General features: G+C 38.1%; 1 protein-coding gene across 3 annotated transcripts in view; it reads right to left on the bottom strand.

The window, feature by feature from the left end:
- The window catches only part of LOC113491771 (serine/threonine-protein kinase NLK), a 90,624-nt gene extending 76,816 nt beyond the window's left edge, over positions 1 to 13,808 (bottom strand). The window contains exon 1 of one of the 3 annotated variants that reach the window (XR_003400452.1): positions 12,747 to 13,619. Coding sequence is in view for 2 of the 3 variants with exons in the window: in XM_026868934.1 (XP_026724735.1) it covers positions 12,747 to 12,943 (197 nt within the window). In the remaining variant the exon portion in view is untranslated. Of the gene's footprint in view, positions 1 to 12,746 lie in introns of all 3 variants that reach the window. The other 2 variants (XM_026868934.1, XM_026868935.1) reach the window with 2 other exon arrangements.
- Between the last annotated feature and the right edge of the window lie 64 nt (positions 13,809 to 13,872).

Genomic DNA, 13,872 nt, shown 5'->3' with positions numbered 1-13,872 from the left:
AACTTTGGTAGGTGGGTCTCTAAGCGGAGTTGGCCTGGGGCCGGGCATCGATCGCGTGGATGCGGTGAACGCACCCCAAACTCAGAGCTCCGCACCCGGCGCGGCGACCAGCTTAGGGGCACGTTATTCACGTCGCAAAAACCCTCTTATAAGTAATGATAAAGTATCTCTGTTTCCAACGAAACCCTATTTGGCCGTTGGAAACGCAGTGAATTTTTTGAATATTTCATAAAAACGACGGTTTAGTACGTCAGCCATAAAGAAGTTTTCGAGTGGTTCAAGCATGCGGGTATGCGTGTATAGTTAATGGTCGTGCGACAGACAAAGTTCCTGTCCCTGTGGAACTAATGACCACTTAAAACGAGAAAATTACGCCACGCCGCCGACCGCATAGACCGGGCAAGTCACGAAGTGCCCGTTCACAGTAAAGATAAAAGGGGAAAAAAATATCTTGAATTTTAAATTCGTAACGCATTAGGCAGCGATATAAAATTTAATCACCCAGATAGATTTTTAAGACCGAACAATTGAACACTATGCGATTGGATCTTTTGTAGAGGAGACGTTATCTTAGCGTAGTAGATTCGTCCTAGACGTCGAAGTCCGGGAGCACAAAAACTCACGTCGGGCTTAATATCCAGCTGCGTTGGTCCCGGGTGCGGTGACCTCCGCCGCATCTGCCGCCTCGCTGCCTGGCTGCACTTCACACGTATCAAGCACAAATCTACCCCGCTAACGCGCACCATTGCTCCATGTATTATATATATACTATTTATATTATAAAGTTAATGAAAAAACTGGCTTCTCCTATGGTTCGAGCGTGAATAGTAAATAAACAAGGAAAATCATCACGTTTTCGTGGCTCGTGACTAGTCATGATTAGTTACTACTGTTGTATAATTTAAGTATTGAAAATTTACTAGTTTTCGGCAACTAAATAAATATTGAGTAATTAATACATTTATCTTAAATCACTCGAAAAAAAACAAGCACGTGTCTATCGGTCTAAGAGTCTGTCTGTCTTAAAGCTCGCGAAGGGATGATGCAATTTCAATATAGTTATTATTTTGTTTTAAATGTGACTTAATCGAGAGGGCTCGTAACTTAGTCTGATGATGAGAAGGGACTTACTTTTATTTATAACTTAAAAAAAAACTGTATCATCTACATTTTAACAGTAAAAAATATAAATGAAAATAAAGCCCACCGCAACTTGGGTTTTGATTTGCACCCATATGACCGTTGCGTTTTGTTTAATGCACAGAAACTAATATGTAGTGTGAAATACTTTATAGATAAAAAATATGGAGTTCATAGGGTATGCCAACTAGTTCATCTCGAAGCCCGAGTGGCTGCTATACTTCAATCAATCACACGTAGTGGCTAGCGCGCTGCTCTATTATTATTGTTATAAATGACCGCCAGTCGGTGGGCCTTTGTTACCATAAAGGTACGTGACGCGTTTCATAGAAAAATCTCAATAGAAGTATAAAAAGTACGTAGCCTTTGGTCTAGACGATGGAAATTTAAGGATGAGCATGTACATAATTGAATAAAATATTAACACATTGAGAGTGCTCAACGAAATAAAATATATAAAAAAATATTTAGTAGAATTTAGAGACAGGTTGTACAGAACATCCTTTATAGAGCATTCGGTTACTCTCGTTTAAATGGACAGAAAATTAAAACTTCGCTTTTGACGTCGTAAAAATGGCCGTTAATGTAGCCATAAAAGGCATATGCGTTGTCCATGTTCAGTATCGTGGACACATTCTAGTGTAGGTTACATCCAGTGGAACTAGATTGTGAGAGTTTCATTGTGTTCGTACCACGGCGACAGGAAACCTTACACTTGTAACAGGATAGTGAACAGATCTGGAATTGATCACCACAGCCGGTTCCGCTTCTAAACCTAGTCCAGAATAGGGGCCGTCTAACCAGCTACTACAATATACAATTACGGACCGAATCGTTTTGTTACATTATCAAGGTAAAACTTGTCGAAACCAGTTATTTTTTAAAAGGAGACAATTTGTATTCTGTCACAAATTCAAGTTGCTGGCGTTGTTATACTTCAAACTTGTATTGATTAATTCTAAGCTATACCCAATTGAGTTGAACGTCTTTCCAACTATAAGAGTAGGATACAATTAATAAAACACCTGCTTATCTATTTAGTTCAGGTTAGGGGCGTTAAAGATTAAACGCTTCAGTAATAAAAAAACACCCCAGTAATCATTTAAATCACGTTTAACTGAAGATGTGTGGGAGGGTTTAAAAGCGCTGCACGTGACCGATATTTCAGAGGGACGTTAAAAAAGTACTTTTGTAAAACGTGTAGACTGTTTGTGACGTAAACTGAATTGAATGGCGTACTTGTGTAATAACTGTCTCGCACCTGTAACTACGGGCTCTCGTGGTTTATCGCAAAAATGAAAAGGATCCCAAAAAAAAAGAAATTTAACTGGGGCCAAATTTTTAGGCGGCCTATTAAATCTAATTGTTACATAAATTCATAAAGATTATTCGGTTTAGCAATATTTTGAAATGTTATTTTTTTCACATTATTCCACTTTCGATCGTTATTAGATAATATATGTATCACACATTTCAAATGAATATATTTCTAATTTAATTATAGAAATCTAAAATTATTTTATAATAATCATTGAACGACACACTAACTTATCATAGTTAAAATCTACATACAAAGTTAGTTAAAAGCTACTTAAACCTAGATGGGGCACATCATCTATAGACCTAGGGCCTATCCAAGTATCGCAACAGTCGACGTAAGACGCGACATTAATTTGGAGTCACGAAGCGGGTGCGAATGCAATCCCAGGCGGGAAGCTCATTCCGGCTGCATCTCCGGCAGCGCCGAGCATTGAGAGCAGTTAAATTAAGGATTCCGAACGTACCGAGGCGGCGACGCATAGGAACGCGCGCGCCATGTCATCCGCGCGAATTTACTCCGCGCGACGTAAATGGGCGTTACATCCGTTTTAGAAGACGAGCAACTAGCTTTACTGTCATACGATACTGCATGGTGACACGCTAAAACGTTTTTATGAAAGCGTAGCCGCATGGTTGCTGGCTAGTAACTTTCATGTATTAAACATTTATTCGACTAAAGTACCAAATATGTCTGAAGATTTTTATTTGATCGCGAGAGGAGCTTAGGGGAAATGGCGAATTTGACCAACGATTTAAACTTGTAATCTATATATACACATATAAGTTGCTTAAATTGCAGGAAACTTAAAGCATTAAGCAGAAGACTTCATTTTTCAATTAGAATACCTTCAGCTAATTACATAAAGTAAGAGAGCTTTCGTTGCAAGTTAAATCTGGATATAAACTTGCATTTTAAGTCAACGCAAGGAAGGGAAAGAGAGCTGTACCGCGCGTGGAATATTCAATCAGTGGCAAAGCTCCTCTGTAGGGAATTAGAATGAGATCTATTCCTCAAGAAATCTCTACGCCAACGCTCACGACTACACGCGACAGGTCTAGGACACATGCAAATATACTTACAATACAGTAACAGGTACCCTATAACACTAATTAATTCAGTATGTATAATCGAGTAGTGTTCGTTATCAGTGAGCGCTATTTTGTCGTAAAAGGGCGAAGGTGAAGTGGGTATAAGGGAATAGGGAAGCTCAACTATTCGCATGGAGGTCCAATATCTTTGAGGGCTCGACTAGTGTTTTTTTAATTAATTTTACCGTTAGTTAGAAGTTGATATTTTATTAATCGGACTTACTCGTATTCAGCTTAAAAAATAACATTAAAAAAATATGCATCGACACTTACTTTTGAGAATACAATTGAGATCGTATGAAATACTGATACTTTATCTCAACTATATCAAAGCCATTTCCATGCAACACGTCTACAACCAATATTAAATGTGTACACCGCTACATGAAAATTAAAGTTGATTTGTAAGTTTAAACACAGAATAATAATAGCGATGAAAAGATTCAAGATAACATACATTTAGTTAAATTAGCTCAGAAGTAAACCCTGGGAGGTAAGTATTGTGTGTCAATGACCTAATGACTACTATTTGGTGAGAAGCATGAGTGATGTCATAGTACGAACATCGCTATGACCGCCTGTATCCGGCCGACTAACGGGCCTCAAGTTATGAGGGAAACATATTAAATACAATGGACACTTAGATAAAATTATAAGCTGAGCGTGACTTATGAAAGCCATTACAATTTATAGCCTTATTCTTCGGAAGATGGATACTTCAAAGGTCATATCATTTACAGTTTTCGTAGCGTTACTTGAAGTAAAGTTTAGTAAATGATCGCCTGGGAGGTTAAAACTTTTCTAATGTACCTAGTTATTTGTAAATAAATTCGTTCCCCGACACATAATGAACTAACCGCACCAATTAGAGCCCACATTACCTATTTAAAACCTTTGTTTCCGATAAATGCTGTGTAACAATACACCGATTGGCACAAAACCATATGAATTCCTCGTTTGCGCGCTCGCGTACTAACAAATGGGAAATTTCACAATTACCAAAGACAAAAACTACGAACAATGCGCAGTCAGATACAGTTATCGTTGATATTAACATCGGGCATTCGGCGACAATGGCCGGTCGCGCAGGAAGGCAGAGTTTCGCAACCGGCCAGGTAGGCAATTTGACATTGTGTAAACGTTTTCACATGGGGGCCGAAAACGGAAACTTGGGTCACGCTCCTTGCATACAAAACGCGTTAGAACAGTCCTCGTCTAAAGAATAACATTAAAACACGGCTGTGACATTGCTAAGTTAATTTACAAACACAAATGAGCAGCTCTTGTTTAATTCATAACTTTTTAACTCAATTCTATGTTTTATGAGAATAATTATGCCCTAAATGTAAAATATCGTAGCCGTGGCGGTCGTTTTGTTTCAACATTACAAAAAAATAGATTACTTTATCCTGCGCTTTTATCATATAAATCATACACAAAACACTACGTCGTTAAAACAAATAAGCGCAACTCAATTAACAATATCGGCTGTCAAATTACGAAAACGAAACAAACTTAGTGGGACTTCGGTATGATACAATAGTGCAGTGTAGTACTTATGAAAAACAAGACAACTCAGAAAAACTATTGCAAATATCAGTATCACCTGAAAAAAATACGAACAAGCGCTTGAAACGAATCATAAACAATGAGTTTTGCAATGGCATTCTCAATAGAGTAGGTGGCAGCAGGAGATGCGAGTGTAGCTCGTCATGAATTCGATTAGGAAGTGATTGATGCATGGAAGGCAGGCAAGGGCTGGGGCCGCCCTGTGCGGTCCCTGCGTCACACCATGGAGCCTTGGGACCGGAGGGAACTAGCGACGGGCGAGGCACATGTGTGATCGATAACTCACAGCGAAAAACATCTTTGTGTCGCTTTGTAGCAATTATTGCAAAACTAATACAGTATCTTCTCAATTACGACGGTAATGTAAGTATATGTTAAAAATATTGTTTTAACTATAGTAATATATCATATATTCTATTGGTTTACTGCGAAATTCATGAATAAACATGGCGCCAAAATAAACCGTTACTTTACTTCTACTGTTAATACTCAAGAATTGCAAAATTAATGGAACTATTAATAAGTAAAAGGGATTCAGCTCCAGAAACCATGACAAATACATCCGTATAATAAATACATTGCATGCAAAAACAGCAAGACTTGTTAATTCGATACCAAGTGTTAAGAGAACTGTTTTGGTCCGTTAACGGTACCTACTGAAATACGGGTTTCCGTCTGTTGAGGTTTAAAAATTTTATCATCTTAGATGCTCAAATGCAAAAAATACCATTTAAAGTTGTCGAAACAAACCGGGAGGGAACTAACTTGTGTAACCAATTTTTGTTTGAATCGGTATGAAAATTTAACAACGAACAAGTACATAATATTAATAAGTTACAATCTTTTGGACGATATCTTAAACTAAAGATACATTCAAATGCAACCGTGACAACCCAGATAAAAGAAAAATAATATCACCTTATTCGAAGTTACCGAAGGCGACCGAAGACCGGAGTAGGTGCGGCAGTTTGTAAAGCCCCGGGGTGAGGCTGGATACAATAAAATATCCAGTAGGCGTCCATCCCAACCCCCGCCCCGAACTTCAAGCTCCGAGCACGCCAAGGAGGGTAATTTGCAACCCGTGAACGGAATAAAACGTAATGACGGTTTAATTGTAAGGTATTATCCAAAATTTTCACTTTCTCCCAATACTAGTAGGTTTTCAGTAATTTCAATCACGTAATGACGCAATTACACTAATTAGTGTAAGTTACACACACTCATTAGTTTTTTGCGATACGTTAGGCAGCAATCCAATTCCTCGACATTTTAGTTATCTTTGACCTTGAATGTTAAGACGAAAGAAAAGTAATGATTTAATTAGTGAGAATTCTTTGAAATACTGACAACGCAGGGCACGAACGAGTTTTTATTGAAATACCAGGAAGTTTTAAAGAAAACGTTTATATTAGTAAGCCGGTATAAGTTACAGTTTACCGTCTCACTTTATACGCAAAATGTATGTTTACATAATGACAAGTCAACAACCTGTATGGAAATAGCTATTTTGTGTTTTGATAGTAATCTGAATGAGAACGTCGAAAAAAATCAATCCGATATCGGCCAAACATTTGGTGTTTTATCGCGCTATAAAATAGTAACTAGCACAGATCACATTTGGAACATTGCGTCGTCGCGTCGGCAGTTCAAGCTAAAACCGTCAGGACAACGTCCATATGGTAACTGCGCACTAATTGAACTCTGTATAAAAATAAAGTCTTCTCATATCGTCAGGGAAATAATTATATTAGCGGGTGCTATTTCGATCGTTGCAAACGCGAGTCCCGAATGTCAATGGCACGTTAACGGCGTGCACGCATTGCTGAATATTCTGAATCTCTGATAAACACCGCGCGGTTGATTGACCTCAACGAACCGTGATATCTACGGGGAAGTCGTGTCCCGTAAACATTTGCCAATTAATACTACAACCGTAACGACTATGATTAGAAGCTGTCTATTACGAAGAACCAAGAATTTGAAGGGAAGCCAATTCTCTAACATTGTTGTAAATTCCGGTTTTCCTCAAACGTCTCTAACATTCATATCAATCTTACAACAATAAAATGATAACAACAATCTAGATTGCTGAAATAATTGCTAGCCTATTGTATGAACAACATAAAATAAAAGTTTTATACGAATTTATAAAAACAAAACATCTTATTTGACTAATTAAGATTTCTCTCCGAAGGGCATTGATTTCAAAAGTCTAAAATCTTAAGCAGAGTCTTATATTATCTTACTCACAAAACTGATTTTCTAAGTATTTCCGAATTTCGAGGAAAGTTTCCAAGGTATGATTGACGACAATAAATTTAAATACAATCGTTTAATTTGGCACGAACAATGCCATCTAATATGGCGTGCAGCACGTGAGATAAATGCTTTAATACACGTGTCACTCAGTTGTCAAGGAACAAAAACGCGATAGGAACTACATAATTTAAAGTTACGTCATACAATAGAAAGATGCACCTGTTCCTTGGTACAAAGAAACCGAACAAAATACAATTACCCACAAGTGATAGCATTTATTGTTGTAATATTATGCTTAATCAATAATTTTTAAATTCAGCTAATCTATTTTTCAGTAAGAATTTTCTAACTTTTCAATGAAAAGGTTTCTTTCATTAGGAACAAGAAACAATCTGCGAGACTGAATTGAATTATCGCCAAAGTTTGGCATAGAATAAAAAAAAAAGATTGGCGATTATCATTTTTGATTTATTATAATACTAAACATTGTTTAGTAAGTATTGGCAAGCGTAACTACAGTGACAAGTAGATTACACTTTAAGATTACCAGTAATTATTTTCTTTCGAATATAGTCCATTGTTGCTAACGTACTATAATTATTATTACTTGGACAAACTATCCATGTCTCCAGTATATATTTAGCACTATAACTTTGTAAATAATAATGAGGTCACCATCGGCCCTTCGTAGTTCGTACCCGTCATGAGATAAATTCGGGTTAATGCTCGACGGTTTTTCTTGGAATGTGCCTTTTATCGGTTAATAAACCTATATGCTGTGATCATTTACTATCAGCTTTGTATATCAATAAATACATTGAACCCTTAAATGCCAATAGTATAAGTATCTTTTTTTGTACACTAGTATCCACGATAAATAGAAACCATATTAATATACCAACGCGCAGCGTGACATCATAGTATTGCGCACTCTGGATTAGTAAACAGATAAGGAAAACAGGATTTCATGAAATAGGAATGTTTTGTAACAGCAAACATTTCAAACAAACATTTGAATGCTTCGAACTGTCAAAAACCTTGGCGGTTTAACGTCGACGCCCGATGTGCAAAACTAATAAAAAGGATGCGATAAGGAGAAATATAAATACACTTGACAAATAGATGGATGCTTCTGTAGAATAATGTCGGTACTATTATCTATTTAGTTCGCAATGTTTATTTCATATATTTTCAATAGGTGACCAGCTTTTGGTTGCCTGATCCTCTGATAGTCATTTGCCGATTTATCACGTTTTTATAATCAGGTGACTGGAAAGAAGCAAATAACCCCGTAGTTAACGTTGACTTGCAATATATACGAACAGACCAAGCAGAGAAACATACAGTATTTAAAGCGTTATTGAACAGTGTTCAAAACTACCCAAGATAAATAAAAACTTTACAATAACAATCAGAATTTCAAACTTTCGTAAACTGTGAAGTAATTCTAGGCAATAACAAGAGATCACGCGAGCATAGCAGTTTGGAATATCGATTTAAATTATTCCGCAACTAGAAAGTTGTTTCTGAAGCGATGATTATAACAATATGTATTATTATCATGAGTTCCGTGTTTTAGTCATAATCATGTGTATATTGGAAAGGTTACAATAGAATTATGTCATTGTATACACGCATGTTGACCGGGAGGCCGGTAGGCGGAATAAGTTCCCAGTGACCTGGTTACCAGTAAGCAGGCCAGTTTGCCGGCGGTACGCGCGACGAGTTCCCGCCGTTATCTCATCTACTTCACACATCTGCACCAGTCTTGCACATGCCGTGGTGCCGACGAAATCCAATAACGTTAGTCGTTTCACACCGAAGATATAAAAAGACCTACATTAACCTGAAACTAGGCGATCAGGATCTCATTGCTAAGCGTGTTCTAACGAGATTAACAAAAATGGTTTCTATTGTGGTTGGCAGCAAAAGGTTTCCCAAGTTATTGCTTCCTTTGTTTAGCGTTGTGTAGCCGCTTTTGTATCGTGCAAAGGAAAAATATGGCAATAAAATGAGTTAGGGTGTACGCGTATTAGCTCCACGTAATACTTTAGTAGACAGACGTGATTACTGCTTTGTGCTGTACTTCGAGACATAATCTAAAATTACTTGAGATCCAATCGTTCGAATACAACGGACGCGAGAGAAACCCGTCGGAATTTCAATGGATATAAACACAAGCAAAAACCTTTGTAATAGCTTAGATTCACCACAATATAAGCTGGGTTTTGAGTTGGAAAGGCACTTTACAGGCACATAAAGTATACAAAAGCAACATGTGATCCTTTTTAAAGGGCTAATGTATTTTGAAGTATTCGTTTCAAATTACTATGTTTGAAGATTTAGCTAGATTAGCTAAGATTTAGTTAAAGATAACTATGTTTTAAATATTTCCTGCAGTAAAGATCAACATTTTGTAGTTTATGGAGACCATACGCAGGTAAGAAATAGTTCAACCCACCAAGCAGGTAAAGAACCTTTATGCTGCCGTGACCCAATAAAAAAATCTTATGACGATAAACGCATAAAACCGTGCAAATAATTCATTCTGGAGTATAATTCATAAAAAAAACGGCAAAAGTAAAAAAAAAAAACAACATTTTTAATTATTGCTTGTTCTAATTTCGAATGCATCTACGAGAGAGGATCGGTGTAAAACCTCGACGATCGTACTTTTAATCAAGTGTTCCACAAAAAGCGTTCAAAACTCCATTCGAGAGCGAGTTCGCCTTCGCCATAAAGGCGGATGGATCAAGTTTTTCAACTGGCGGAGCAATTAGCCACGGCCAGCAGGGTGGAGACCGTAGGCGCGACCCGAGGCGCGGCGCGGGCTCCGCGCAGCCCGATCAATCAGCCCGCACGCTTGTGGTAATTAATTTACCATAAGACCAGCCCAGCTTAGCTGTACAGACCTATGTTCCTCACCTTGCGCATTGATATCGGTGGCTATCAATTGGCATGCAGGTAGCGCGGCGGACTCGAGATATCTCAAGAATATTTTCGATCGCATGTTGCTCGAGTTTAAATTATCTACGTACCGCACAGCTGCATACAAAGGTAGAAGTATGCACGATCTGGTTTTTGTTCTCTTTATGCAGATGGAATAGCTATTCTGTATTTAATAAACTAAGCATGTCTGTTAATTTTAACTTCGTTTTCCATTCTTTGTAATATAAAATATATATTTCCGAACCTATCTTTATACTTAATTTAAAATTTACAAAAAAGAACAAAAATAATGAAAAAGCTTATAAATTAAATAAATGAAATAAGTCGATCCCTTTTTTCGAAGGATTAATTATGTTACTTAGCAATGGAGTCTTGGTTGTTGATGTCCAAACTAATCATAATTCTCTTGAAGCAGAGACTCATGTCCTTAAATGCCAACGTGAACCAGACGAGGAGAGAATCTGCATTGTTTCAATAAAAATGTTATCTTTCGTTCGTAATATCGTCTACCTACCTAACTACTTGAGATCAAGACAACGACACTTAATACAGATACGTAGATATAAAGGCCAGGTCCAGAATAAATTAAAAGACTCGGAAAGGAGAAAATAGCTAAAATGTTAATGTTAAGAAGTCCTTATTTGCATTCAACGGGCGATTGTACAAGGAAGGAGGGCTGGGAGCAGCACACGGTGCGGGTCGGGTTTTAGGGCTCTCAACCGGCGATCGACGCGGTCTCAGAATAATCAGGCGTGCCTCCCCTCGTCGCGGTCGTTCACACACAATCGACGCGGCAAGCGCCATGAGGGACCTACCTACGCACGACGAGTCGACACAAAGCATCCACCCATACCTAACAACCGCTACCCTCGATTGTTGCACTACTTCAGGACGCTGCGCCAAATCTGTAGTCGAATTCGACTTTACTTTAATAGACTTAAGAGCGAGAATCGCTTACTAGAACGTACCACGCATCCACTACCTCCATTTCGATAACAGATATGCCAGCCATTAATTGAGAAGCTATCTAAAGGCGTAAGCAATAAAGAACAGATTTGTATGAGTTGTAGTTACGGTCGCTCGACGCAATGTGCATTCGATTGCGGGCAGCATGAATATTGAAAACCGCTCTTATGTCGTTCACTCTGAATCGAATGCACGTCGCCGGCCGGTTCAAACACCACGTGTTTACAAAAGGCAACTGGTGTAGATTAGACTAGTGAACTGCCTAACTTCACTGCATTGAAAAGTTTTGGAAAACTGTTCAAAGTTACAGAAACTTGTTTACACCGAGTGCCAAGGTTAACTGAGAATAAAAATAATTCAGTTTAAGTAGAAATGGTTGTTTGCTTGTGAATCAAAGTATTTTAACTCGATTTGACATTGCGTTGCATATATTATAGTAAAGTGGTAGGTAGTAAAGAGAACTGAAACCGAACGATGGTAATGGTAATGTTACAATTGCTGTTCAGCAATCGTGAAGAGCAGTAATAATTGCTTAGTGCGCTTTACTTATCGACGAGTAGAGTAGCACTTAGGTGGCTACAACACGATACCCGGGATAACGGGAAAGTCTTTGTTACTTTAAATTGCTTTGGGACTGTTAGGACTTTGTAGGAATCGCTCGAAGAGTACCGTTTTGTTCGTACGTACATACCTACGTACCTAAACATTTCTTGCACATAGATTTGGTCGTTAAAATAGTCCAAATTAAGCTTTTGTATTAATCCCATTTAATTATTAAGAATAGCAATGTCACGGAAGTTATGGAATAGGTAGAGGATGACATTTGTGGTACGAGAGAGAAAATTTGCCATGACTGAGACTAATCATGCTGATTTATACGTTGCTTTCAGGATGTGTTTTGTGGATCAAGAAAATAATGAGGGATCGCCTCCTCTTGCTAGGTACTTCTTACATTTCTGTTAAACTGTGCTTTCTTAATGTTGGCGTTATAGGTATTTACCCAACACCAATGCGTTCTTTAATGTAACTGAGTAAAGGTAAATAAAATTATTTTTCACAGTTAGGTTTAGTAGAATAGTAAGGGCAATTTTTTTTTGGGCGTTGAAAAGTTGTTTTTTTTTTTCAAAATATTGCTAACGAACAAAATCTACACACAAACAGGATAATTTACGTACTTTTATTAACATATTCAAATTTCATGAGGGATACGATGTTTGTTTCGTTTTATTAAAAACTGTTAACTAATTTAAAATTTATATTCAATAAAAAAAAAAACAATTTGACCGTGGCTTGACAAAACAAAAGTTTTGAAAGTCAAAAGCTAACAAAAACGCGGGAAAACTTGCCTCAAAAGTAAGTACACGAACGGCGATTGAAATGAATACACCTGATCAATTAGTTTTGTGTATGACGCGGGCAGTTTGAAAATATAAACAACAACAAAATTGACTCACCATACAACACCGAAGGCGCCATAGCCGATAGGACGATCGGGCTGCACGTCGGTCGGGATGGCCGGCGTCTGGTAGTAGGGCGCCGCTGCCGCCAGGATGGCGCCCTGCGGCGCGCTCTGCGTACCGCCCTGCATCAGCGACATGGACACACTCATGGAAACGCGAGAGTGCCGCGCGGGGCCGCTTACAGCCGCCATCCAACCGCTCAGCGGCGAGTTGTCACCGCAGACTCATCACACGACGAATCTCACGACCTCAACACTGCCCCCGATGATCACCAGATCCCGCTTCCCAGTAGACACACGACAATATCACCGGTTACTTCTTTATTATTCATGCTCGATTGACTATGCGGGAATCACTAAACAACACACGAAACGTTGAGACACCTGTAGATAACACCAGTTATTATACGTTTTAGCTAAGAGTTGTATTCGTGGCAGTGAAAAATTGTGGTATGTTCAGCTTAGCTTCTTCCTGGACAAAGGATTAGACCGTGAATTTTTTATCCGCGCCACGTACAGTCGTCCGCACGCCACGAGAATCGAGCGAAACTGGTTGAAAGAAGGGGGAGAGGGAAGCCGGGAGGACGCGATCTAAAAAGAGACGGAAAATAACAATGGCGACGACGCGGTGAACAGCTGTGTTTGAGAACTAAGCAATATTATTTTACAGCATTCGGACTGACGTAAAATAACTTAAAAAGTAATTTATATGTTTTTTTTTACAAATCATGGTTCATAGCTAAGAGGTTTCACATCACTTTATTGCGTTATTAATTGTTGATAAACTTTCAATTTAAACTTAATATTGTAGTTTACTGTGAGATGGCGTTAGTGTTGTTGACGTAACGTTCCTTGTATTGGTGTTGTTTTTTTCGTTCGAGTTGTGTCTAAACTTTTTGTTAATTTTCAAATGTTACAAGATAGGGCTTTACTAGGCATTTACTTTTTACACAACTGTTTTAGAAGTGTATAACACAAGATACTTCAGCTCTAGAGTTGATAAATGCTATAAAAATTGTAACTGTGAAACAATTAAATTACTCTTATTCCTAACGAGGATTATATATTATTTCCAAAGCATTTAATTAATTACGTTGGCTTTGCCGCCAGTAAAAAAATCC

This window comes from Trichoplusia ni, chromosome 3 (assembly GCF_003590095.1).
Source record: "Trichoplusia ni isolate ovarian cell line Hi5 chromosome 3, tn1, whole genome shotgun sequence".
NCBI classification, from domain to species: Eukaryota; Metazoa; Arthropoda; class Insecta; order Lepidoptera; family Noctuidae; genus Trichoplusia; species Trichoplusia ni.
The sequence above is the reverse complement of the archived record's forward strand: the minus strand, read 5'-3'. Positions and strand labels throughout refer to the sequence as shown.